Source organism: Sminthopsis crassicaudata, chromosome 4 (assembly GCF_048593235.1).
Source record: "Sminthopsis crassicaudata isolate SCR6 chromosome 4, ASM4859323v1, whole genome shotgun sequence".
Classification (NCBI taxonomy): Eukaryota; Metazoa; Chordata; class Mammalia; order Dasyuromorphia; family Dasyuridae; genus Sminthopsis; species Sminthopsis crassicaudata.
Window position 1 is genome coordinate 288,357,851 of NC_133620.1, and position 24,099 is coordinate 288,381,949.

Sequence of the window (24,099 nt, forward strand, 5' to 3'; positions counted from 1 at the left end):
GAATGGAGTGGTACACCTAGCTAGGTGACTTCTAAAGTCCCTTTTCTAATTACTTCTAAGATGTTCTGATAGTTTGAGAGCATGTATTGATTGGTTGAAGTTTAAATTGTTCTCTCTTTTACTTGTGACTTTTATTTTTTACTTATACTAGTGCCTAGTGCCTTTTATAATGAGAATGAATTGGGTTGTGGTTTTTTTTTTTTTCTTTTTTTCTTAACCTTGTGTTAATAAGTTTTTTTCTGATAGTCCTCCTTGGATTTGCAGACCTTGCAAAGGTCTTCTTTGGAAATGTTACTTTATAATGAAGAGGCTTTGATTTCAAATCAAAGTTTGGATAATACTGTTACAGAACTACTTCAAGTTTTTCATGGACGTATTGGAGACTGGAGATAATTGTAGTTGGGGTTAAAGTTTGAAAGGAACTGTGGCAAAGAGCAAGACTCTGAAGATAGTACCCACAAGGAAATAACATTGACTATGGGGCATCTGGAGAGATAAAAGTTAGACTCCAATTTGAAATTTGATCCCCAGATTCTCCAAACCTGAACAGCATCCTGGTCAGAAATATTAAATCACTGCATTTGGCCTTATTATATAAGGCCCCCTGCTGGCATTTCAAGCTAAGGTCCAGTCATCTCCACTTCTTATCTCCTAAGTAGAGTAGAGCTCCTGGACAATCAATAAGTATTGAGCACCTAGAATGTGCCCAGCAGTTGCCTAAGCACTGTGCAGAATCTCCTCTTTCTCTCCCTCTTCCCCCATCTGCCCCATGTGACATGATCCTTGACAAGTTCACAATCTAATTGAAGAGATAAAACCTAAACAAAACAATTAGAGATAATTCAATATATATTAAAATACTCACCTGTCAAGTACAATTAAATGGTCATTTACAAAGTTTTATAACGTTTGTTCAATTGAATTGAAAGTGCCAACTTTATGGTACGAACAGTGAGTCTAATAAGAGAGATTATTGTGGGACAGAGTGATCAGGGAAAGCTCCATGGATCTTGAAAAATGAGTAGGATTTGAATAAATGGAGAGGGAAGATATTTAGGGTAGAGAGCCAGGGAATACCAGGGGGAGAATTAAGAGAGAGGTAGGTAGGGTGTGTGTGTGTGTGTGTGTGTGTGTATGTGTGTGTGTGTGTGTGTGTGTGTGTGTGTGTGTGTGTGTGTGTGTGTGTAAGAGACTCATCCAAATGGTACTGAGCATTTGTTGGGAGTGGGGTTAAAGTAATAGGATATAAGGTAGTTGTCTATTTCTAGTTTCTTTATATAGTTTGTAGTTTATTTTTAGTTAGAGTGATAAAATTCCCTTTCCTTCATACTACCGCCAGATTAATCATCTTTCAGATCACAGTTCTGATAATGTCACCCATTCAAAAAAACTTTTCAGTGGTTTTTCTATTCAATGCCTGCTGAAAAAAAAAAGTTCAAACTTCTCAGCCTGACATTAAGCAGAAAATTCTCCTACTTCTCCCTACTCCATGTCATCTCTCTCTGCACTAATCTTACTTATTCTTAAAGAAGTATTAGACATATATGCTCTATTATATATGAGGACCTTCCTGATTGATGTGACTGGCAATCTGTCCTCTTAAGTCACCAAAATATTTTGTTGCTTTAGGTGACATTATTTATCTTGTTTAATAGTTATCTGTATGCTATGTTTATACTCATTTATAAACTTTTTGAGGACAGGATATATACATTGTTGCTGAAAATATCTTCCACCAGTTTTTATATCAGTGTTGGGTGATTTGTTGAGTTGAATTACCAGAATGAGCATGGTAACTATTTCTTGCTGTCTCTGTCTCTTTGTTTTATTTCTCTTTCTCTTCTCTAGGCTCACATGTGCACACGCGCGCACACACACACACACACACGCACACACAGAGTACGCTGTGCATAAGGTTTTAATTATTTTTGATGATGGAGGCAAATAGTGGCAGATATTCTAAAAGTCATTTATAATTGTAGAATTAGGAATTTTGTATCTTTTTAATTAAGAATATGTACTGAAGATACATTGTGACTCAAACTAAATGATAAAATCTTCTTGTAGAGACCTGTCTATGGAAAATATAAAAATTATTACCCTGAAGAATAGTGCCTTCACCATAACTTAAACTGTATATTTCTAAGCTTATTGTTTGATTCATCCATTTTGGGCAGAAATGAAAAGTTAAAGATTTTTTTGTTTAAAAGATCTTTTCTAGTGTTATAACTTAGAACTTTTGCTTTATCTTCCTAAACTCCATTGAGGAAATAAACCAAATTTATGAATAAGATCAACAAAAGAGTTAGGTAGGGTAACTGAATAAGTCAACTGAGATGAAGCAGCAGCATCTCACAGATAAATGGGAGGTTGACCTATAACACCTTTTTTCTCCTAAAAACCCATTCCCATGTGTTGTGATGTTTATTTGAATAACTTTTATGATATCTTATTTGTCCTTATAGATTTGAAGTCTAAAGGAGCAGAAATATTATTTTTTTATTTATCATAAAAGAAAACTGAAACAAAGAGAAATTTATTGTTTTGCCAAGAGAATGTTAGTGTCTAAGTTACCTGATTCTTATCCAGAATTTATGTTACTGGATCCTAGTGTGTATTGAACACAGAAATAGCAACATGGTGTAGTAGGAAGGATTTTGAACCTGGGCTCAAAATACTTTGTTCTACCACTTACTACTTGTGTGATCTTGGGGAAGTTTTCTTATATATAAAATGAAGGTTTGGAGTAAAGGAACTCTGAAGTCCCTTATAGAGCTAAATCTTTTAATTCATATTATTTCTCTTGGACGATCCAAGTAGAGAGGAAACAACCTTAGCATCAGAAATCATTGATTAAGTGTAGCTGGAAATTTAGTTTGCCTTAAAAGAAACTTTCAGCTTGGCAAATGTATCATGATATGATGTTGGTAGGTCATGATAGCAATTAAAGAAGGCAGGTACAAATTCCTGCTGTCGAGGCAGCTAGGTGGTGCATTGGATAGAGCATCAGCCCTGAAGTCAGGAGGACCTGAGTTCAAATTTGATCTCAGACATTTAACATTTCCTAGCTCTGTGACCTGGGGCAAGTCACTTAGCCCCAATTGCCTCAACAACAACAAAAAAGAACAAATCCCTGTTCTCTTCACAGTTACAATTTAACTTGTTAAGCTTGGCAAAATAAAATTAAAAGATTGCTTCATCCTGCTTTTTTAGGGCTGGGTGGATGTGTCAACATAATATGGTACATCTGTCACTGTCAGGAACTGGATACCTTTGCTCCATATTTAGAGCTCCTCCCCATCAACAGTTTAATAATATAAAGCTCTTTGGGTTTAATGAAATGTGCCCATTGGGAAGCTGCAGGTGGGAATGACTTCTATCTGCATCCCATACCCCAGGAGTTCCTGAGAACCTTCCAAAGGTAGCTTGAAAAGTATATGCTGACCTGTTCTACTCAGTCATAAATCTGGTTTTGTTATAAATTGATTAGTCTATTTATAATAGTCAGCTCAATTGTAAGTAACCTGTCCCAGTGATCACTTATTCCTGAATGTTAGGAACTGTTTTAATTAACACTTTATATGCCCTTATCTAAAAAGCCTCTGTAACAAAACAAGAATACAAGTGAATAGACTCTTTTTTTTTTTTTTTGACACAAGCTTAATCTTGCAGATGTATTTTTTTTAAAGGCAAAATAGTTTCTATTTTGAAATTTTTCATCTAGCAAAAACCAATTTGAATGGTGTAGAAGGATAGACTGGAGAAGAGATTTTAAAATGAAGCTATTTCTCTTGTAATTTTGCTTTTTAAACTTTTTAAGAAATTTAGTTTTTTTAGTTTGAAGTAGTCACTATCCCTCAGACCAAACCAATAGGTTTCTTTCTGAACATAAGATCACTTGAAAATAAGACTAGCCCTGGATCATTAGATTTGCTCTTTACTCAGTAACTGACATATTTGGAATGAGTAATCATTTATGTTGAACAAGAAGAGAATCTTGAATTCATTTATTAACTATCTTGACTGGGGGTAGGGTGTTTTGGTTTTGCTTTTTTAAATTGTTTCTGACTGCTTGACATTTCCTAGACGAAATGATAGTTTGAGAATCTGTTACTGTTTCCTCAAATGTCCTGTCAGAATGATTACCTTGCCATTCTTTTGTCTGTATAGAAAGGTTCACTTTGTTTCCAAATGTTCATTTATCCACTGCTGAGTCATCTCCTCTACTTTCCCTATCCCCCTTAGTCTACTTGTATTCTCTTGAAGATTTGTCTTCCTAACAGCTTCTGTTTAATAATGTACCTAGAATTTTAGCAGAAGTCAATCTGTTTTTATTAGGGAAGAAGTAGAAGAAAAGAACAAGTGTTTATGTAATTCCTATAATGTGCCAGGAGCTGTACTGAGGACTTTTTACAAATACTTCTCATTTGATCCTCAGAACAACTCTGTGAGGCAAATGCTATTATTATCCCCATTTTGTAGTTAAAGAAACTGAAGCAAACAGAAGTTAAAATGACTTGCCCAGAGTCAGTCATACAACTAGTAAGTATTTGAGTCTGAATTTTAACTTTGATTTTCCTTATTCCCAGGATAGCACTCTATCTATATTAAAGTATTAAATAACAACTTAATGATTAATAGTCATTGTCTGTAATAACTTAAGTATTTAAACTAAAGTATCGGTTCTTCATTTCAGTTTTTGGGAATTTGAGCTCGGGGCAGGAGGTTTAGCAAAGGGCAAGTGCCATCCTTTTGAACTAGCTTTCTGAAGTATATTGAAACTAAGTTGGATTCTATTATGAACATCTCATGGTAATAATAGGCTTTTGGGAAGAGGTTGGAAGTTTTGGCAGAATTGAGATATGAAGATGACCTCAATTTGGAGTTTGTTTAAAAATAGCATGCAGCATTCAATACTGGTAATAGTTGTGGGCATTTAAGAAAACAGTTTACTGGTATTCCTACTGTTATATGGTCTATTGCTGTGGGGAGAATGGGTTAAACATGCTTATAGAGTTCTTAGGATTCCAGGTCAGTGAGATTTTAATTTTTAAATGGAGGGAAAAATGTAAGCCACCACTACAAATACTTTTCATGGAACTCAAAGGAAAGTATAAAGTTAGAATATGGATGTAATCATCATTTATTTTAGCAACTACTCTATTAGTGTTGTCATCCTTTTATATAAAAACTCAAAAGATAGTTTTTAGAAAATTAAATGGATTTTATAGCTCTTCCTTTTTTTATCCAATCAATATACAGTTTGTGTCAGGTGTCAGACTGCAAACCTTTTCTATTTTGTTGACAGAAGCAAATAGTGTCATCAGTTGTGCTGTTTAGAATTGTGATGTTTCTGTGGTGCCAGCCTTTTTGATAGCTATAGCAAAAATCTAACTATAACAACATTGATATGTGATACTGTGAACCTCTTATTGCTGATTTAATTGAAATTCATTTTACTCACTCTCCCATTCTCCAAACAAGGAATGTTTCTTCAAAAGCCTTCATTTTTTTGAGATTACTGCATTATAAGCAGCACTTTTATTAGTTTCTTGTGGCAGCAATAGGTTTGAGAAGCAACATCCTTCTCAAAATAACTCTTCTGTTCTGTGCCTCTGATTATATCTAAGATGGTATAATGTTTGAACTTTGGTTGTCCATCATTAATCACTAGTGATTTTAAATTTCTTTTGAATTTATTGTTGTGCGGAGTTCTAATTCTGAAATACACCTAAGCACAAATTGGTCACGTTTTGTTCTTGGGGGTGTAGATTTCTGGAAGATCTATTTTCCCAAAAGAATCAAGTCTTGGAACAGTAAGTAGTTTCCCCTCACCTTTGTTCCTCTAAGGGCAATCTTCACTAGGGGTCTGTAAACTTTTGTATAGATCTTCACCAGAATGCCAAAGCTATTCACAGTATGAAAAAGCTTAAGAACTTCTATTCTAGAACTTCCTTGCTGAAGAATTCATGGCCATGATTAGATACCTGGTTCTTTAACTCTCCTTGAATAGCCTGTGGTGGTAAAAGCAAATAGGCTAAGACTTACCAAGTTGTAGTTTTAACGTCTTACAGGCATTTAAGGATACAGTTTACTGGTATTCCTACTGTTATGTGGCCTATTGCTGTGAGGGAAATGGGTATGTTTACATAGTTCCTTAGGATTTTCAGGCCATTGAGATGTTAGTTTTTAAATGGAGAGAAAAATAAGCCACCACTACAAATGCTTTCCATGGAACTCAAAGTAGAAAATCACATATAGATATTTTTTGTCTGAAATTCTTATCTTCCTAAAAGAGTCTGCAAAATTTAGTAATAATGCTATATAGCCATATAGCACTTTATACTGTGAAAATCCTTTTGCACATGTTATTTCATTTGATCTTCAGAACATCCTGCAGAAATGTGCAGGTGTTTTATCACTGACAGAGGAAAGGAGACAGAGAAATTATGACTTACCAAAGGTCATTCATGAATCTCTAGTTGACCTAGGATGGCAGACTGGGTCTCCTGACTTGTATTTATAGTTCTGCCATACTAGACATAGACCGTTATGTGTTCTTTGAAGTGCTAAGGTAAGTTTTTTTTTTTTTTAATGGCCTTGTACTTTTAATTGTGATGTGGATTTATACCTCTTTTTTATTTGTCAAATAGGATGCAATATGGGATGATTTAAGGAACTTGCCATGGATTGAGGCAGATTAATGCATGATCATTCTATACTCAGGAGGGGTTTGCCAGTTTTGTTTGATTTTGATCATTCTAAAGTAATTCTTTTTTTAATATTGGTTAAAGTCTTACTATATTCTCCTGTATTTAAATTGACAAATGTCAAAATAAATTAACCAAACATTATGGGTTTAAAAACATGTCTCTTACTTATTACACATTAGAAAGACTGAAGATTAAAATTAGGTCCAAGGGCTGATCTTTTTTCCTTATTTAAAAGGAATGTTTTATTTATTTTTAGTGGCAGCAAAACCATTAAGCTCTATTTTGCTTATTTTTGAATAATATCCAGATTCTTGAATGTATTTGCTAACAATCTAAAATGGAGTTTGTTTTTTATGAATGCTGTGCTGTTTGGGGAATGAGAGGGAAACTTCTGTACTATTATACTAATAGTGCCAGTCAAACCTAGTAGAAGTTTGAAAATAGTAAGTTTTTCAAAAATTGGACTGTGGGGAATTATACAGGGATATAATAGGGGATAATCATGTTTACATATTTTACAAGTACCTGACAATTTTATTCCTCATTTAGTTGAAAGTATCTATATTCTGAATTCATTCTGTTATTAGGTTACTATTTCAAGCCTATTAGAAAATGTAAAATCTGACATTGTTTTCCACCAAAAAGAAACTGGGCCCCCTAAGTTACCTTTATTTCTTTAAAACCTCTTCCAAAGATTTGGTCATGTTCCAGCAGGAATATGTATTTTTACTGCCATTTCCTCTCCTGGAGACCAGTTATATTTACTCTATATATTCACATATACACTATTCTGGTATCGATAATATACTACTCTAGTATCAATCTGTATTCTTAAATATTACCTAAGAAGCACAATGATAGTGATGTAGAAAAATATGACACAGCCCTTTGTTTCAACGAATGTGTGATTGGAAAACTAAAGCTAATGTACTTGATGAATAATGAACTATATGAAAATATATGATTAAGTACTAGGTTGTAAGTCAAGGGCCATAGAATTCAGAGAGCTAGAATATACAATCTTAGAATGTAAGAATACAGGGAAGGTTTATGTACTCTCTGCTACTCTGTAGGTATTCAACATATGGACTACTGACCCCAGGTTGCAATCCTCCAAAAGTCTTTTCTCATAAGCTTGCATTAGATGTGCCTAGTATGGCCTGCTTCTGTAACACCTTTGTGTAGCCAACTACTAACAGGTTTGGATTAGTTAGTATTTGTAATTTTTAGAAAAGTTCATATGTACCAAACACTGTTAACTAGTATAGTATCAGATCTGAATCAATTCCCTCATTTTATAGAATACTGTGAAGAGAGGGGAAGGAATTGTGAATATAGAATACTGAGTAGGCAACCCTTAAATAGAATAACAATGCATATAAAGAAGTATAGTGGAAAATAAGTATAGATAGAATGTAGGGCACCAATTAGGAGAGTCATGACTTTAGTGGAAAAGTGGACTTTTTGTTGGATTGGGAGGAAGGAAAACTATTGACTTATTTTGAACTAGGGAATGATTTGAAAGCAAAGTATGATAAAACTTGGAAGTTCTTTGTTTTGTTTTATTTTCTCCTTCATTTTCTTCATATCCAGCAACAGCTTGGAGAATGAAGTAATTGTATTCTGAGGAAGGAAATAGAATTTAGAGAATACTGCATTAATTTGAATAGAAGTTCGACTAGAATTGTGGGACTTGGGGGGGGGGAGGGATAGAGGGGAGTGTCCGTAAGTCTCAGCCTATTCCTTACCAGAAATCCTTATTTGAATTCAGACTTCTTCCTTGCACCAATGTCAGTTTGTTTATATCACCAGGAACTTGGATCTCCATCGGCCAACAGACCTTCAGACTAGATCCTCTCCATTGGGTTTCCATCCCAGCGGGACTCTACAGGTGTTTGAATCCAGTTCTTACTCCCATTATAGTGTTCTCCCCTGCCTTAAGATAGAGAAAAGGCCACCAGGGAGCTCTGCCATTAATGATCCCACCTGGAGTCCAGCACACTTCACTATTGGAGAACCGTTTTGTTTTTTGTTTTTGATGTTTTTTTGTTTTCCATTATTCCAAACAGTTTGAAGAGTGCACTTTCTAAACTTTTTACTTGAAGGGGTGTGTCTAACCCAGCTAGAAGCCTCCTCTGTCTTCTTGTAGACCTTTAAACAACATGTTCTCATTCAAGTTAGTGTTTGAGTTTTATTCTTCAGAGTGCTTTTCTTGATCCTTAAATAGTAGGGGAGGGCTTCTCTACAAGGTAGGATAGGATCTGCTCTGCCACTTTTGGGTTGGGAATGTCCAAGTTGACTCTGGGAGCTGCCTTTGACCATGGGAATTCTGGAACACATGAGTGAATCCGAGGGGACTGACTGCCCCCAGCAGGGTTGAAGAAGTTAGTTTGCAGCCACAAAAGAACTGCTGTAGGCGGTAAGTATGGGGAATGGTTAGCTTTTTAACCCTTTCCATTCTGTGGCATGCTTGGAACTTTGTGGCACAGTATAACAGGCATCGCCAAAAAATTCATGAACTTAGCATGCCCTGCTCATAACCAAGCCATGCTAACTTCTGCTCATGCTGGTTCTTTGACTCATCCTTGGCCAACATTTATGTTTTTTCATATATGTGTGGATCTTGTTATTACATTGGAGTTTTTTGTTTGGTTGGGTTTTATGTTAGTGTTAGGGTGGGCAGAAAACTTTTTTCCACTAATAACATAACCACTAGCATTTTTCAGCATGCTGGTTGAAAAGCACTAGTTTAGAAGAAATGGGGAAAAGAAATCACATTTGACTAAATGATCTTCACCCATATAAAAGTTAACATCCCTAGCATCTTTACCAATATTTAGTATGTTTTATTTTAGCTGGCAAGTGACTGATGGTTTGAAAAAGTGTCACTCATTTAAACCAGGGTAGCCTTGATGTATATAAAAAGACTGGCCTTACCTCTTGACCACACCATATTTGCATTAATAGAACTGGGATAGAACCAAGTACTAAACGCCGTATTCTTCTTTGTTTGTATTCAGTGTACATAAGTGATACAAAAGAATGAGCACTAGTCTGGAGAAGCATTGAGAGCATTGACCAGGAATGACCCAGGAAATGATCTAGAAGAGAGAGGGGTCTCATGATGTTATCTGATGCTGCCATCAGTGTTACACTGGGGAATTTGTTATTTTGCAGCCATGCTCTTTATTAACCTCTTTGAACCTTTTTATTTAAATCAAATCACAAATAAAAGCAAAATAAAGACAGGTGTGTGATGTTTTCGTGTTGTGGTGGTTTGTCCAATAGCAAACTCACTCTTTTGAAAAGGGTAACAAAGAAATAGATAAAGGCCTTCAGCAAGGTATATTGATAATTTATCACAGCAGTAATTTGGGTTTATCAGACTTCTAGAATACTTTAAACAAATACAGTGAATTTCAGTCTTGATTTAAAAAAGTAATTAAATGCCTATTATGTATATCACATTGTACCAAAAGCATTAAATTAGAGGGATCAGGGATTGAGCATGAGACAAAAACATACAAAGTATGCTCTCTGCACTAAGCTGTGACAAAATTTGTCATCTGTATAACACTTCCCAGTTTAAAAAACACTTTTATAGTTTTTTTCCCCGATCTTAGATCCTTACTAAAATTTTGTGAGGTGGTCATTGGGATGGGTGATGAAAACTCAGATTTGTTACATTTTAAGATTTACAGAGCATTTTTCTCAAAGAATTGTTATTCCCATTTTACAGATAAAGAAACTGAGGCTCAGAGGGACTATGACTTGCCCCAGAATCACATTATAGTTGATAAATGCCATGCCTGCACTTTGGCCTCTTGTTTCCTAACTTCAAATTCTGGACTTTTTCTCTCTTCATTTGTCAAATTAGAAAGCTAGAAATGAAGTGATTTATTCCAAGTTGCACAGTTGCTAAGTGGAGGAAATGAAACTAGTATGCCAGATTTTGTGATTCTGAATTCTAGGATTCTTTGTTCTACACCAGAGTGCTAAAAGTAATTGGTGAATAACAGAAAGGACTAGTTCTTCTCTCCTTAGTATGTTGGCTCAGTAAACATTTTCTTGTTCAGTAGTAGCATTACTACTACTTCAGGGCAGAGTATTTTAGTCAAAGCTACAAAGTGCTTCAAGTGCAGACTCAAATAAAACAATTGGTAAGAAAATTATAGTAAGTAGATTTTGTATTGTATCATATAGGCATATTATAAACTATCATCCTGCCTATATGTTTACTTTTGACAACTGTAAAAGCAAATAGTCTGATGGTTTTTTTTTTAAGTTTTGATCTGATATTGCTGTGATACTAAAGGTGGGGGTGGGGTGGGGTGGGCTGAGAATTTTCAGGAGCCTGAGTTCAAGATAGATGGAAACTTGTTCTTTTGTCTAAATTTCATTTTTTAAAAATCTTTTAAAATGGATTCTAGTTATCTCTGGTGACTTATGATATAAATTCTGGAAGATTTAGGAGCCTAGATGACTGCTATAACATCTAATTGGCTTGGTGGTCATGTTCCTGCTCCTCACAACAGAGCAAGTTCATGTGAAGAACAGAAAAGAATTCCTGACCCAGATGAGATGTAGGAAACCACTCTGTACTCCTGAGAACTCCTCTGCTTCCTTACTTGAGTCAGGACTCTGGTTCCATTTCCAACAACTGTGATCTAACAACCACTGGATGTTGGAATTCCCCAACAGATGTTGGGGAAAGCAGGCATGCTATTTGAAGAATGAGTTCTTTATTGTTGAAAACTTGTTACACTTTTGTGTAACAAAAAGTTTCACTCCTACATGAGTTAAAGTCTGCCTCAGAAAGCATAATTACTTGTTCAGGTAAAGCCTCAAACTTTAGCTACTATATTTTCACTACAAAATATTGGGAGAATGTTCCGTTTCCCATAAAGACAGCATAGCAGCTCATCAGTCATCTGCAAACTCATAGATTTAAACTGGGATGTAAGCATACAACTTCTGTATTATATAAAGGATTCCTGTTTAGATATTGGTTAAATTAAAATAATTCTTGAAATCCCTTCCCACTCAATTTTGTGATCTTTGCTTGAGATTGTGAATGAAAATTATTTCATACATATCCCTTAATATGAGTTTTCTAATGTACTTTTGGCCACCATAATAACATTGACCTCTATTGCTATGAATTATTAAGAGTCACTTTGAGTTTCAGCTAGAATTTGAAATGTACAGTAAAAAGTGTTTGCTGATAAATGTTTTCCTGGGCAATGAGATGTGAACTACATGAATTTCCCAAATAAGCATTGTAATAGGCCTTGTGACCCTAGTGACCTTTAATTTCATGTGTCTTGTTAAATTCTGAACTTCACTGTTACCACCTGTTTTATCCCTTCTGCTGTTATGTCATCATCATTGGTGTGACTGACTTCTGAAAGAAATTGCTCCTGAGACTAAGTCAAATTGAGTGCATTTGGTCATGCTCTCAAAGTGATATTGAATCTACCTAGTTTGGTCCTTAGTTTAATTTCACAAATGAATTTCTATACTCACCCTATTTGTGCAGTGAAAAAGTCATTTCCTTGTATATGGAAGACTAACTGTCTTAAGATGGAGGCTGGTCCTATTGGTCCCAATACTTTGTTACCCTGTCCTTTGAACTGCTAGACTGGTAATCATGAGAGTGGAATTGCTCACCACCTTAGGCTAAGATCTCCTGGGTTTTTTGGGGGGAGGAGTAAGAGTTTGTGTTCTGCTATGAGACAACCTGTACAAGCTGTGCTTGGAAATTCCTTCATTTCTTGATTTTTTTTCTCTTTACTTGAACAATTAGCTCTCAGTATTTAAAATCAAGCATATTTTCAGCTGATGCTTTAAACTATTTGAAAATAGTTTCTTTTCTTCCTTAAAGTGATACTTTGGTGGTGGGAGAGCAGTGAGAAAAGAGGGTGGATGAAAGGAAAAAAAGAACCTGCACTAGAAAGTACCTTTCTGCTTCACTAAATAGGCCTTCAGCACTTCCACTCTTGAATTACTGCCATTCCTTTGTAATTAGGAATCATTTCCTCCCTTCTCCCACCCCTAAATGTCAAAGAAAATAGTCTAGAGGATCAAGGCAAGCTTGTATAAAATAGATTAAATACCACATTGTAAATAAGCAGTCTAAGGGTCAGAGCATTAGTGTGGAAATTTTAAATTTGTTCTTCCATCTATGTCTGCTAACAGGCTGAGGTTTTAATGTTGCCTCTTCAAATAAAATAAAGACATGTCTTGAACTCGGTGCTTTTAATTAGGCTTTTAATTCCAGGCAGTTCAAATGTGCATAATGGGAGTTGAGGATAGAATAGTGTGCCTCATGAAGGGCTGTTCTACTGAAGTTTGAAGGGCAAGGCTGAGAATTTTAATTTGTTATGAACAAACATTTGAGGACAAGTGAATACTCTTCATATCAAGAACTAAATGAAATTTTCCTTCACTGTGTGACCCCAAGTGTCACTCAATCTCCTATGAGTTTTCTTTGTCTGTAAAATGGCAAAAAAAAAAAAAAAAAAAAAAAAAAAAAAAAAAAATACTGTAAGAGTCAAATGAGATCCAAAAAAAATTGAAAACTTTAACTATAACTCATTGGTTATAACAAAATGTTTTCCTCTTAACTCTTTGTAGAGCAAGTAGTATGATTTTTATTCTCCTTGTTTTATAAAGAACCTGAGATTCAAAAAGATAATGCCATGTTCAGGATGTCACATGGCTTAATTTATTATAGTTAAGACTTAGTTGTGTGTCCATTCAAACTCCAGGGCTTTTTTCCATTATGTGAAGTTTGTAGTGCAACTATTATTTCCCTTTGACAGATGAGAATACTATGGCTCAAGGAAGGAAAGCAGTTTTTTCATAACTTGTAAATTGACTTAGTCTTTACTTCTGACGACCAAATACAGTGCTGTTTCTTCTATAGCATGCTGCCTCCCATAATATTTTTCTAAACCAAAACTCAGCTGGCTGTTTTGATATGTTATGGCAGACTAGGCTAAATGTTTGAACTGTTGCTGAGAATTGAATTTGAGCCATTTATCTTAAAAGCTCCTTCTTCATTCAGTAACTGCAGTTCTGCTTGGAATTGTCTAAAGAATCTTTTTTATTTTTTTCTTAGATTGTAGGGAAGGATGATTTCTGTGGACGTGAAAATGATAGCTCCCAGGGGTTTTGGTTCAGTGACACCATTCAATAACTGAGATTTTTTTTTTTTTTTTTTGGGTGGTGTGGAATGGCAGTGGTTGGTAAGTAGAAGAAAATCTCTGATTAGCATTTATTTAGTTGAGATTGTGCTTGACACTGAGGACCCTTCATCATTCTTTCTGGTCACTCTAATTTCTAGGCTTGAATATAACCTGGATCGTTTGTGGCCTGGTTCGGGTAGATTTTTTGCAAATTTGAAAATGAAATCACTAAAATATTGGAACTGAAAAGGATCCCAAGATTTCTAGCCTAAAAAAGTCCTTTTTTTGAGGCGTGGAAGCCTGTGAACAACACCTCAGAACCATGTTTTTAAATGCATAAAGTAAAATACAAGGGTGATCAGTTATGTTATAATAAAAGTGTCATTTTTTTTCTTCAAGTTCATGGACTCTTTGCAATCTCTCCACAGTTGTATTGAGGAGAGGTCAGTGGACTAACACAAGGTTAAGAAACCAAGCTCATTTGATAGAATTGAAAAGGGAAGCTCAGAAAAGATTTGACTTGCCATAGAGTTAAGCTATCAGTCAGTCTGTGATAAAACTGACCCTCCTGATCCACAGTCCTCAGCACTGTTCTTGCCACTATACTAATGCTATTACATTTGATTCATACAGGACAGGGCTAGTATTCCCACAAGTTGGTAATGTAATGTGCAAGTGCAATTAATGAAATAAGTCTGCATATCTCCTCTAGGAATGTATGCTTTGATCTATATTTCTAGTTGTTCTCCTTTTTTTACTTGGAGAAAGTAGGCATGCTTCTTTCTTAATTCTCTTTATTCCTTTGAGAGTTCTAAGACTTTTAATTATTGCTTCCTTTTACATTATTGTGGTCTTTTTGTGTGTGTTTCTCTTCTGATTCTGCTTACTTGGCTCTGCACCAGATGATAAACATATTCTTAAATTTTCCTGAATTCTTCATATTTATAGTTTCTTATGGGGCAATAGTATCTCATTCCATTAGTTTATCATAATTTCTAGTTTTCTACCACAAAAAGTTAATATCTGTTTTAGCAACTTTTTCTTCTTGACACTTTTTATGTGATTAGCTAATGTTCCTTAATGAAGTGGGGTTATTTAAATGTATAAATGTTAAGTTACTTATCAAACAAAGAACTTTTTGGTCAAAAGGATTTGGTTCCCAGAACTTAAAATTGATCACAATAAAAAGAGAAATGACCTAATAAGAATAGGGTGATAGTTGCAATATTGAGAGAATAGGGGAGAAGGAAGGTCATTTCTTTGAATAGGTGTAATTTTTTTCAACAGATGGAGAAATAAAATCATGAAACTTTGGATGCCTATATATGGGGGCGTAGGTTAGAAATGTTATCTTTAGGATTAGGGACAAACTTTCTTGAAGATGGGTGACAACAGGCAACATATACATAGTATAGCATGTCTAAGTTTGTAGGTGAAAAACAAGTGTCATGGTGGCTGACTACTTTTGGGAGGTATTATACAGTGTCATATCTGTTATTTGAACCTAGGCCTTCTTACTCCCAAGTCCTTGGTTCTCTCCACTATCACACTGACTTCTGGTAACCAAGGAATCCCTTTGACAGTTAAAATGGTAGAATAAAATGTATTAAATGCTTGTTGATTCTGTTAACGGTTTACTTGTCAACAGTGTCTTTTCTGCTATCAAAAATAAATCACTGATTTTCTCTAACTCTTTTCTAGGGGTTCCACGGCCCTTATCCTTTTGGACAGTCTTAATACGGGTATCATCGTGAAGAGAAATTTACAAAGAAGGATTGACTTTGGGGGGGAGGGGGGCAAGAGGTTCCTTTGGATTCCAGACAACACAATATGGACCTCTGGCTCAGACTCCACATCCTGGATGAAGAGGAATCTAAACAGACTAGTTTCAAGTAAACTCCGTATGCATGTGTGAATGCTGAATTGCGGGAATGCTGATTGAGGCTACAAAGAAGAAATCCTCACGGTCAACTGTGTTATAGGAAGGAGGGGAAGGGGCTGTGGGGTTTTTTTTGTTTTGTTTTATTTTTTTTTTTTAAGGTATCACAAGTGATTAGGTTGCTCAGGAGGGGAAAAAAAGTTTAGAAATGGGAGAGAGAAAAAAGCCATCTTTTTAAACAAAACTTATTTTGCCTATAGAGAGGCTGTTTGTTATTTTGAGAAAAATGTTAAGTCGTTTTTTGATTTGTTTATCCCCACTCCCACTCTCTACCCCCACCTTCTCTCCCTATTCTCCAACCTCATTTTTAAAAAACAAGGGGCAGCATGTGTGGTTTTGGATTGGTTGTTTTACTCCTTGCTCTTAGCAGGGGGGTTTGAAAGCTCGAGTTGTGTGTGTTTTGGGGGGTTTGTGTGTCATAGCATTGAGTGTTTATCTGTTGTTTAATGTGAGGTTAGAGCAGGCACTGACCTTGTGTTTTGAATGGCATCTGCCATTTAGTTGTTGCTCTCTCTCCTTACTCCCCCACACCAGTCTTGTTGATTTACCCTTTTGGTATTTGAATTAGCCAATCCATGGCTCTTTATCTTAAGAAAATCTCTCTAAAAACCAAATTCTTTCTGTGTCTTCAGCAGTGGAGGCTTTTGGAACAGATCTTACATAATGGAGGCTTTTATTCAACTGAAGGAATTCCTGACACATGTACATGCATGCACATGCATTCAGAAATCTATAATAAGAAACAAAATTGCTTTTCTTCCATAATTCTCTTTATTTTAGAGAAATATTTTCCATAGGTGAAATACTATTTGTGGTTTTTCATGCATTGACTTTCAATAATAGGGGACATGCCTTTATGTTCCCTTCTCTCCTCCCCCTCCAAAAAAAAAAGTATATGTTTCTTGGTGTAATTCACCAACTAGTGTATAGGGTGTAAGTTTTAAAGTGTCATGTGTTTCTGTTTTCACCAAATTTCCTTTCCTGTATTTTCCTTTTAGTCCTCCTTTGTGATATGTTACAGACAGCCTGTGGAGGCTGAGCTGCTGCTGTCTGGAAATATTGAAACTAGAGCCGGAAATGTAATCAGCCATAGGGGAGAGCCACATTCAGTCACTTCTCAATCTTAAGAGGCCACATTAGTCTGGAAACGAGAGGTCCTCTGGACAGGGTGCTTTGTAGAAGTGGCTGGGAACTAGGATTAATGGGCAGGGGAGGGGGGAGGGGGGAGTGGGGGTGGGAATTTCAGCCAGAGCTAGAGTCCAGCTGCTGGCTACACATCTGTTTCAGGCTCACATCTCTGCATTGCCCTTGCTGCCTGTTGGCTCTGGGACGTGTAAGATATAGATAATCCTAATGGGAAGCTTGAACCAGGCTAGAACAGCTGTCTGCCAAAGATACAAGAATATGCAAAGTCCTCTTCCAGCCCCTATCCTTTCCCCTTTAGCATACCCCCCCCACTCCCATTATCCTTCTCCCTAAACCACACTAAAAAGTCTTAGCAAATAACCAAGTCAGGAGGGTTTGTGTTGTCTCTCAGTGAGTAGATCTGAAATGCAGTTGCAATATTGTCTGCCCATTGCTACTGCCAGGGTGGCATTAAGCTTCCCAGACTAGATATGCAGCTGCAGGGGGTCTTGTAGCCTCTGTTCGTATGTGTGTCTTTGTGTGCTTGAGCGAATGTATGTTTAAGGTTTTTGGTGTCTCTGTTTGAATGATAGTTCTAAGAATGTTGTCCTCCTCATCCTCCTCTTATACTGATGTTTTTTAAAAGCATGATTGTAGGAAAGGGGCTTATGTATATGAGAGAATGAGAAAATGAGAGAGTGAGAGAATATGTCTGTGCACTATAATGAGAAGATGGCCTTTTGCCTAATAGGGAAGCCCTGGGCAATGTTAGGAGCCAACATGATCATAAGGGGGCAATTGTAGACCAGTATGAGACTGGGGGTAATGTTTATACTGCAGTAACATTTTCTATGCACTTGCTTGAGTGCCTCATTTTTCCCTTAGTTAGAGGGGAAAATGTGCTGAGTGATTGGAGCTGAGCTAAACCAGTAGAGTTCCAAGTTCTATGTAGAAGATTGTGGAATTCTGGGAAAAGGCATAGATTTCTACTTCAGTTACCATCTTCTGCCCTTTGAAACTTTTTGTGGGCTTAGCATATATGTTGAGACCCAGGAATCTTCTGCTAGTTCTTTCTTTTGTATCCCAGAAAATGGAAAATCAGCAACTCCTCCCAATTTGCCTTTTGCTACATTATACTTGGACCTAATTTGTATTTGAGTTTTCCCACCCATTATAATAGCAATAGGGGAATTGGCTACTGATGACATGTCAACCTTCTTAGATCACAGGTCTGACCCCTTCCCAGAAGTTGGGTGATGATTCTTACCTGGAGTTATTTTTAGCTTAAATTCCCTTAAAAAAGTACAAATCAAAGAGTGAGTGCTGTCTGGGTCAAATGAAACAGTATATAACGTGGTCAGCAGGTCTCATGGGGATAAAGAGAGCATCAGTCAGATGTGAGTTTTTAGCTGCTGACTTGCCCATTTGTTTTTTCTTATTTGGCTAATTGGTGGAATGCTCCCTCCCATTCCTTCTGTCCTTATTTTGAAATACATCCCACAATCCTTATAAATCTCTGGGCAAGCTTTCCTTTTGAGATAAGGAGGGAGACATTTTGCTGCCTTGTCTGCAAAATGGGAAGTATTTCCCCTTTGGTGCTAACTCATGGTCTACCTTGTTTAGGCCAATGGGGAGTAGCTAGGGGCTCAGGGTGAGATCACTATGTGTGGTGTATGTGTGCATGTGTTCCTTTGAGGGAAGGAGTGATAAGACTGTTTGGGGCGTAACTCTAAAGTAAATCTGTGTTTCCTTCTGGAAGAGATGCTCCAGACCATATAATAATATGGTCTAAGGGTAATTAAGAAGGGAAGGTGAAGGGGACAGAACCTCCAGGACTTGGTCTGTGCCCTAATTAGCACTTGGAGTATAAGGATGCTGGGCCCAACTGGAAATGCAATGCACGATGTTCCTGCTTGGGCTTTCCTTCCTTCTTTCTGGTCATTGGAGAGAGGTGGCATGAAGGAGCAGCAGCAGCTCCAAGCTGCCCCTCTTATTAGGGTGGTGATGCATGTGGAGAGAGGAAGGGTGAGGGGGAGAGGAAAGGGGAGAGAAATTGAGAGAGAGAGAGCGCACGAGCGCATGAGCACGAGAGCATGTGAGTGTTGGATGATGTGGTGGGGCCTCACAGTGCCTGGGAGGAGATGGTGAAGAGGCTTTTCATTACTGTATAAATGAATATTTGTATGATTAAATTAACGCAGAAAATCTACATCTGTTCGAACATGGTGTGTTTCATTGAACTCGCTTATCAAGCTCTTCTACTACTCCTTTGCACCCCAAAAATTTCATTCACCTGATTGTCAAACTTGTGCCATTTTGCCTGTACCTAGTTTTCGGTTTGTAGGGTTCTCCCAGTCATTAGTCATCTAGACTGTGTAGACTTACTCTGCTACAATTTGAGAAATAATCAACTACAACCACATATTTTAGTCTACCATTATTTTTGGTGCTTATCTCCTCAGAGGATTAAGAATCTGCTCCCAAAGAATAAGTAGTAGTTTTGTTTTTTTAAAATAATATTTTGTTTTTCCACGTACATGCAAAAACAGTTTTCAGCATTCACCTTTGAAAAACCTTGGGTTTAAAATTTTTCTCCATTAGTCTCTCCTTCCCCCTTCCCAAGACAACAAGCAAACCAATATAGATTAAACGTGCAGTTCTTCTAAACATATTTCCATGTTCATTATGCTGGCAGAAGAAAAATCACATCAAAAGGGAAAAAAAATACAAGGAAAAAAGCAAATAAATAGCAAAAAGGTGAGAATACTATGCTTTGATCCACATTCAGTCTCTTTAGTTTGTTCTCTCTCTAGAGGCAGATGGCTCTCTCCATCACAAGTCTGCCTTGAAAAGAACTAAGTCCATCACAGTTGATCATTATACAATCTGACTGTAACTATGTACAATGTTTTCCTGGTTCTATTCATATCACTCAGCATCAGTTTATATAAGTCTTTCCAGGATTTTCTGAAATCAGCATGCTCATTGTTCCTTATAGAACAATAACATATGCCATAATTTATTCAGCCATTCCTCAATTTGATGATAATCCACTTAATTTCCATTTCCTTGTCACTATAAAATGGACAGCTACAAATTTTTTTTTTTGCTACTTTTGTTTGTTTTGTTTTGCTACAAATATTTTTGCATATTGGGTCCTTTTCCTTCTTCTATGATCTCTTTGGGATACAGAACCATTAGAGACACTACTGGATCAAAGGGTATGCACAGTTTGATAGTCTTTTGGTTTTAGTTCTGAATTGTTCTACAGAGTCGTTTTGCAGCTCTACAAACAATACATTTAGTGTCCCAGTTTTCCTACATCCTTTCCAATATCTATCATTTTTTCTTGTCATCTTAGCCACTGAAAGGAAGATAGCTCAGAGTTGTCTGAATTTTTGCTTTACTCTAATCAGTAGTGATGTAGAGCATTTTTTCATATGATTAGAAATGGTGGTAGTAGTTGTATTAAATTATTACTGACCACTTACTCTTAAGTCCAGCTCTGCTTGGTCCTGAAGTGATGGGGGAGAAGAGGGAATGGCTTGGTAGGGGCCTCTAGACACAAGGCTGGATTTTCTTCCCTTATTGAGAGCCTTTTGGGTTGGAAGAGTCTTCTTTGTTCCATTTGGAAGTTTGGGGCATTCTCTTTTGAGTATTACTCTAAAGTAAATTTGTGCTTTTTTCTGGGAGAGATGCTTCCAGTCTGGGATAAAAAAAAATCTGCCCACATAGTAATAGGGCCTATGGTTACTGATAGAATGTTGTCTCCCCATAACTAGCTTCATTGGATAAAGTCTTTGTTCATTTTTATTTGCTGTCCCCCTACCCCTATCCCTTATAAACAAAGAGAGTTGCTGCTATGGCTTGGCTGCTTCATGATGAGTAAGAGGCAGGGAGAAGGATTGTGTTCTTTGAGTTGGAATTTTGTGTTTCACACAGAAACCATATTAAGAACAATATGTGGATACTGAACAAAGTTTTTGTAGATATGTTGAGAACCTAACCAGCATTTTAAACATTATTTCCCTGGAAATATGTCCTGTTTTGCTCATGGGAGAACAAACTGGGTAAGTCTTATCTCTGCCTATAAGAAAATATCAATCTAGTTAGAAAGATGGCATGAATATACTAAAAGTTAAACACCACTACAAGGATCAGTAAAGACAATATGAATTGACACAAGGCAGTGTATTACTTTTTCTTTTAAACATTGCTGTTTGTTTTTGCCTCACATTGATTTTTTTTTAATACACCCTTCCTTCCCCTTCCTCTTACTCTACAATGAGCTATCCCTTGTAACAAGATGAAAAACGTCCTGTGATTGATGTCAGATGAATGGTGAGTTCAGTTCAATAAAAATATTAAGTGCCTACTCCTTTGAAGGTAAGATACTAGATCCTTAGGGTACAAAGACAAAAAATGATGATATGCCGTAAAGTCAGAAAAAATAGTTCATACCTTCTAAGGGGATACAATGAATCTAAGATCATTTAAGAAAGAAGAGTGCTATGAATAGTAAGGGAGAGAGAAAGAAAGGCTTTCCTTTAGGAGGTTGTACTGAATTGAGCCTGTAAGAAGATAGTAGTGGCCGATATATAGCTTTAATGTTTGCCAAGTCCCTTGTATAATTAAATCATCTGGACCTAACAACAAACCTGGGAGGTAGACACTTTTATTCTTTTTTTACATCTGGGGAGATTCATGTCCAATATTATCTGGGACTGTAGGTAGGGATTTCAGCTTGAGTTTCTCAAATCTAAATCTAGTTTAACAAGGATCTTTAATACTTCTGTCACTCAAAAAAATGAGATGATGAGATTGAGATGTCTTAAGGTCTCTTCCATTTCTAAATCCTATGATCCCACAAAAACAAACAAAAGATTCTGAGAGTCAGAGGTGAAAAAAAGTGAGAATAACCTGTTTAAGGACATGGAGATTAAGATGTCTAGAGAATAGCCTTTTTCTTTGGGACATTGATTATATTGTAGACAGTAATGTGAAATGTTAAGGAATATAGATAGGAACCTAAATAATATTTTTAATTTGAATGTCAAACTGAATTGGCAGTAGAGACACCAGTTTCAGAAAGATTATTTTGTCAAATATGTGTAGGATGGATTAGGGAGGAAAGAATGAGGCAAGGAATCAAGGGAGAACTATTAGAATTTAGCATAGACCAGAGATGACTTGCCTTTCATGATACTACTCTTCTTTATCCTATTTGTATGACTGCTCAATTTCCTTGATAAATCATTTGATAGTGAGGAGAAATAGGAGGTACCTAGCAACAGGAAATAAAAAGAAAATGACTTGGGGCTTCAGTACATTCAAACACCAGTTACTCTGGTTGTCTCCCTAAGCCTTCTTATCTATGGAACCTTTCCATCTATTTTCTCATTTTGTCTTTGAGGAGGAGGGAATAGCCAGGTTGTTTCTACTTGTTAGAAGCAGGGAAATAAAAGCTCAGGAGAAACCAACTTAGATAGCTAGTGGCAGAATCATATTTAAACCCTTGTCTTCTAGCTTTTAAGAATAATACTGTTACTATTCTGACCTCATAGATCCCTGAATTTTTCTTGTAAGAAGTATCTCTAGATATTTTAATAGATGATATTTAGTTAAGGGAGACAAGTACATAAATATATGCAGCATAAATATAAAGTGACAGAACAGTACCTGTCACATAATAATTGTTTATTAAAAGCTTGTGTTTTGAAAATAAATAAATAAATGTAGAGTGAATGAATATAAATCTGCTTACAAGGTAATTTGGGAGGATTATGAAAAACTTCATTTAGGACACAGTCCTTGAGATTCTGTCTTCAAGGAAGAGAGGGACTGAGGAAAAGGTAAATATGGAATGTATTCCAGGCATATGGAACAGCCAGTGCTAAATAATAGAAAAAAGAGATGGGGTGGTTTGTGTGAGGAACAAAGAAAAAGCCGGTTTGGCCAGTTCACAGAGTATAGGAGGAGGAGTAATGTAATGTCCAGTGTGGCTGGAAAGATAGGTTGGATCCGGATTTTGTAGGTTTTATTTAAAGCTAAACAGAGGAATTTGTTTTAGAGGGAATAAGATGCCACTAGAGTTTATTGAGCAGAGGGGGAGTGACTTAGTCACCTGTGCCCTTAAGGAAAATGTCTTTGGAAGTGGTGTGTAGGATGAATTGGAGTGATGAGAAATTTGTGCGAGGAGACTTGTTAAAATCATCTAGGAATGAGATGAAGAGAAACTGAAGTAAAAGCTGCGTGAATCAAGTCTTAAGAGATGTAAAGGTAGAGACAGCAAAATTTGGCAGGAGATTGGATTTGTGGCGTGAGGGAGAGTCAATAATCAAGCATAATGCAGAAGTCACAAAGTTGGAATACTGAAAAGATAGTGCTAATTTTGGCAGAAATAGGAAAGGCAATAAATTAAATTTTTGTCATTTTAATTTTTCTAGGGTCATGTCTCTTCTAAGTGTCAGAAACTGAACCCAAGTTTCAGCACCTTTTCCCACTTTGCTATGCTGCCTCCCAAGGTAACTCACTTATTAGTAGAACCAGAACAGCAGGGCATTTGTGCCAGTTAACAAGTATTTATTAAACACTAGTTCCAGGTACTGTGCTAAGCACTTGGTTACAAAGGAAGATAAAAACATAAACCCTGCCCTCAAGTTGTTCACATTTTAATGGTTGAAGGACTTTATTTAAGACTTTATACTTTTATGAGTGCTTTCTATGATAAAGGCTGTAAGTTGCTGGAGCAGAAGCAGGGCCTGTAACTTGAGTAGTACTGCTGTTCCTGGTTCTTTTGGCCTTACCTGCCCATCAATGGCAGCAGCTGACAAATGATTGTAAGTAATGTTGTTGAGAAGAAGGGCTAGAAACTGGGCTGAGTAGTTCAGTGACCACTGCTATTCCTAAGATTTTTGGATTCAGGGTCCTGGGTTGACTCCACTGTGATCTGAGGTAAGGTGATGGCAGTAGTTTGACCCTACTGGCATGTTGCTCTCATCTCTCCTTCATTATGATAACCCAGTTCACTTCCCTCAGAAGTGGCAGAATAGTATAAATGGCAGGACCCTTGTTCGAAAGAGTTAATAGAAAATTATTTACCCAGTAATAGAGAAGGAAAATAAATTATCAA

General features: G+C 36.5%; 1 protein-coding gene across 3 annotated transcripts in view; it reads left to right on the forward strand.

Annotated features, from left to right (window-relative positions):
• Window positions 1-19,176, forward strand: part of ILRUN (inflammation and lipid regulator with UBA-like and NBR1-like domains) — a 112,824-nt gene extending 93,648 nt beyond the window's left edge. The window contains exons 5-6 of one of the 3 annotated variants that reach the window (XM_074311223.1): window positions 8,526-8,604; window positions 9,734-10,962. In XM_074311223.1, coding sequence (XP_074167324.1) covers window positions 8,526-8,564 — 39 coding nt within the window. In that variant the 3' untranslated portion in view covers window positions 8,565-8,604; window positions 9,734-10,962. Of the gene's footprint in view, window positions 1-8,525; window positions 10,986-15,604 lie in introns of those variants that run through there. The other 2 variants (XM_074311222.1, XM_074311224.1) reach the window with 2 other exon arrangements.
• The last annotated feature ends 4,923 nt before the right edge of the window (window positions 19,177-24,099 follow it).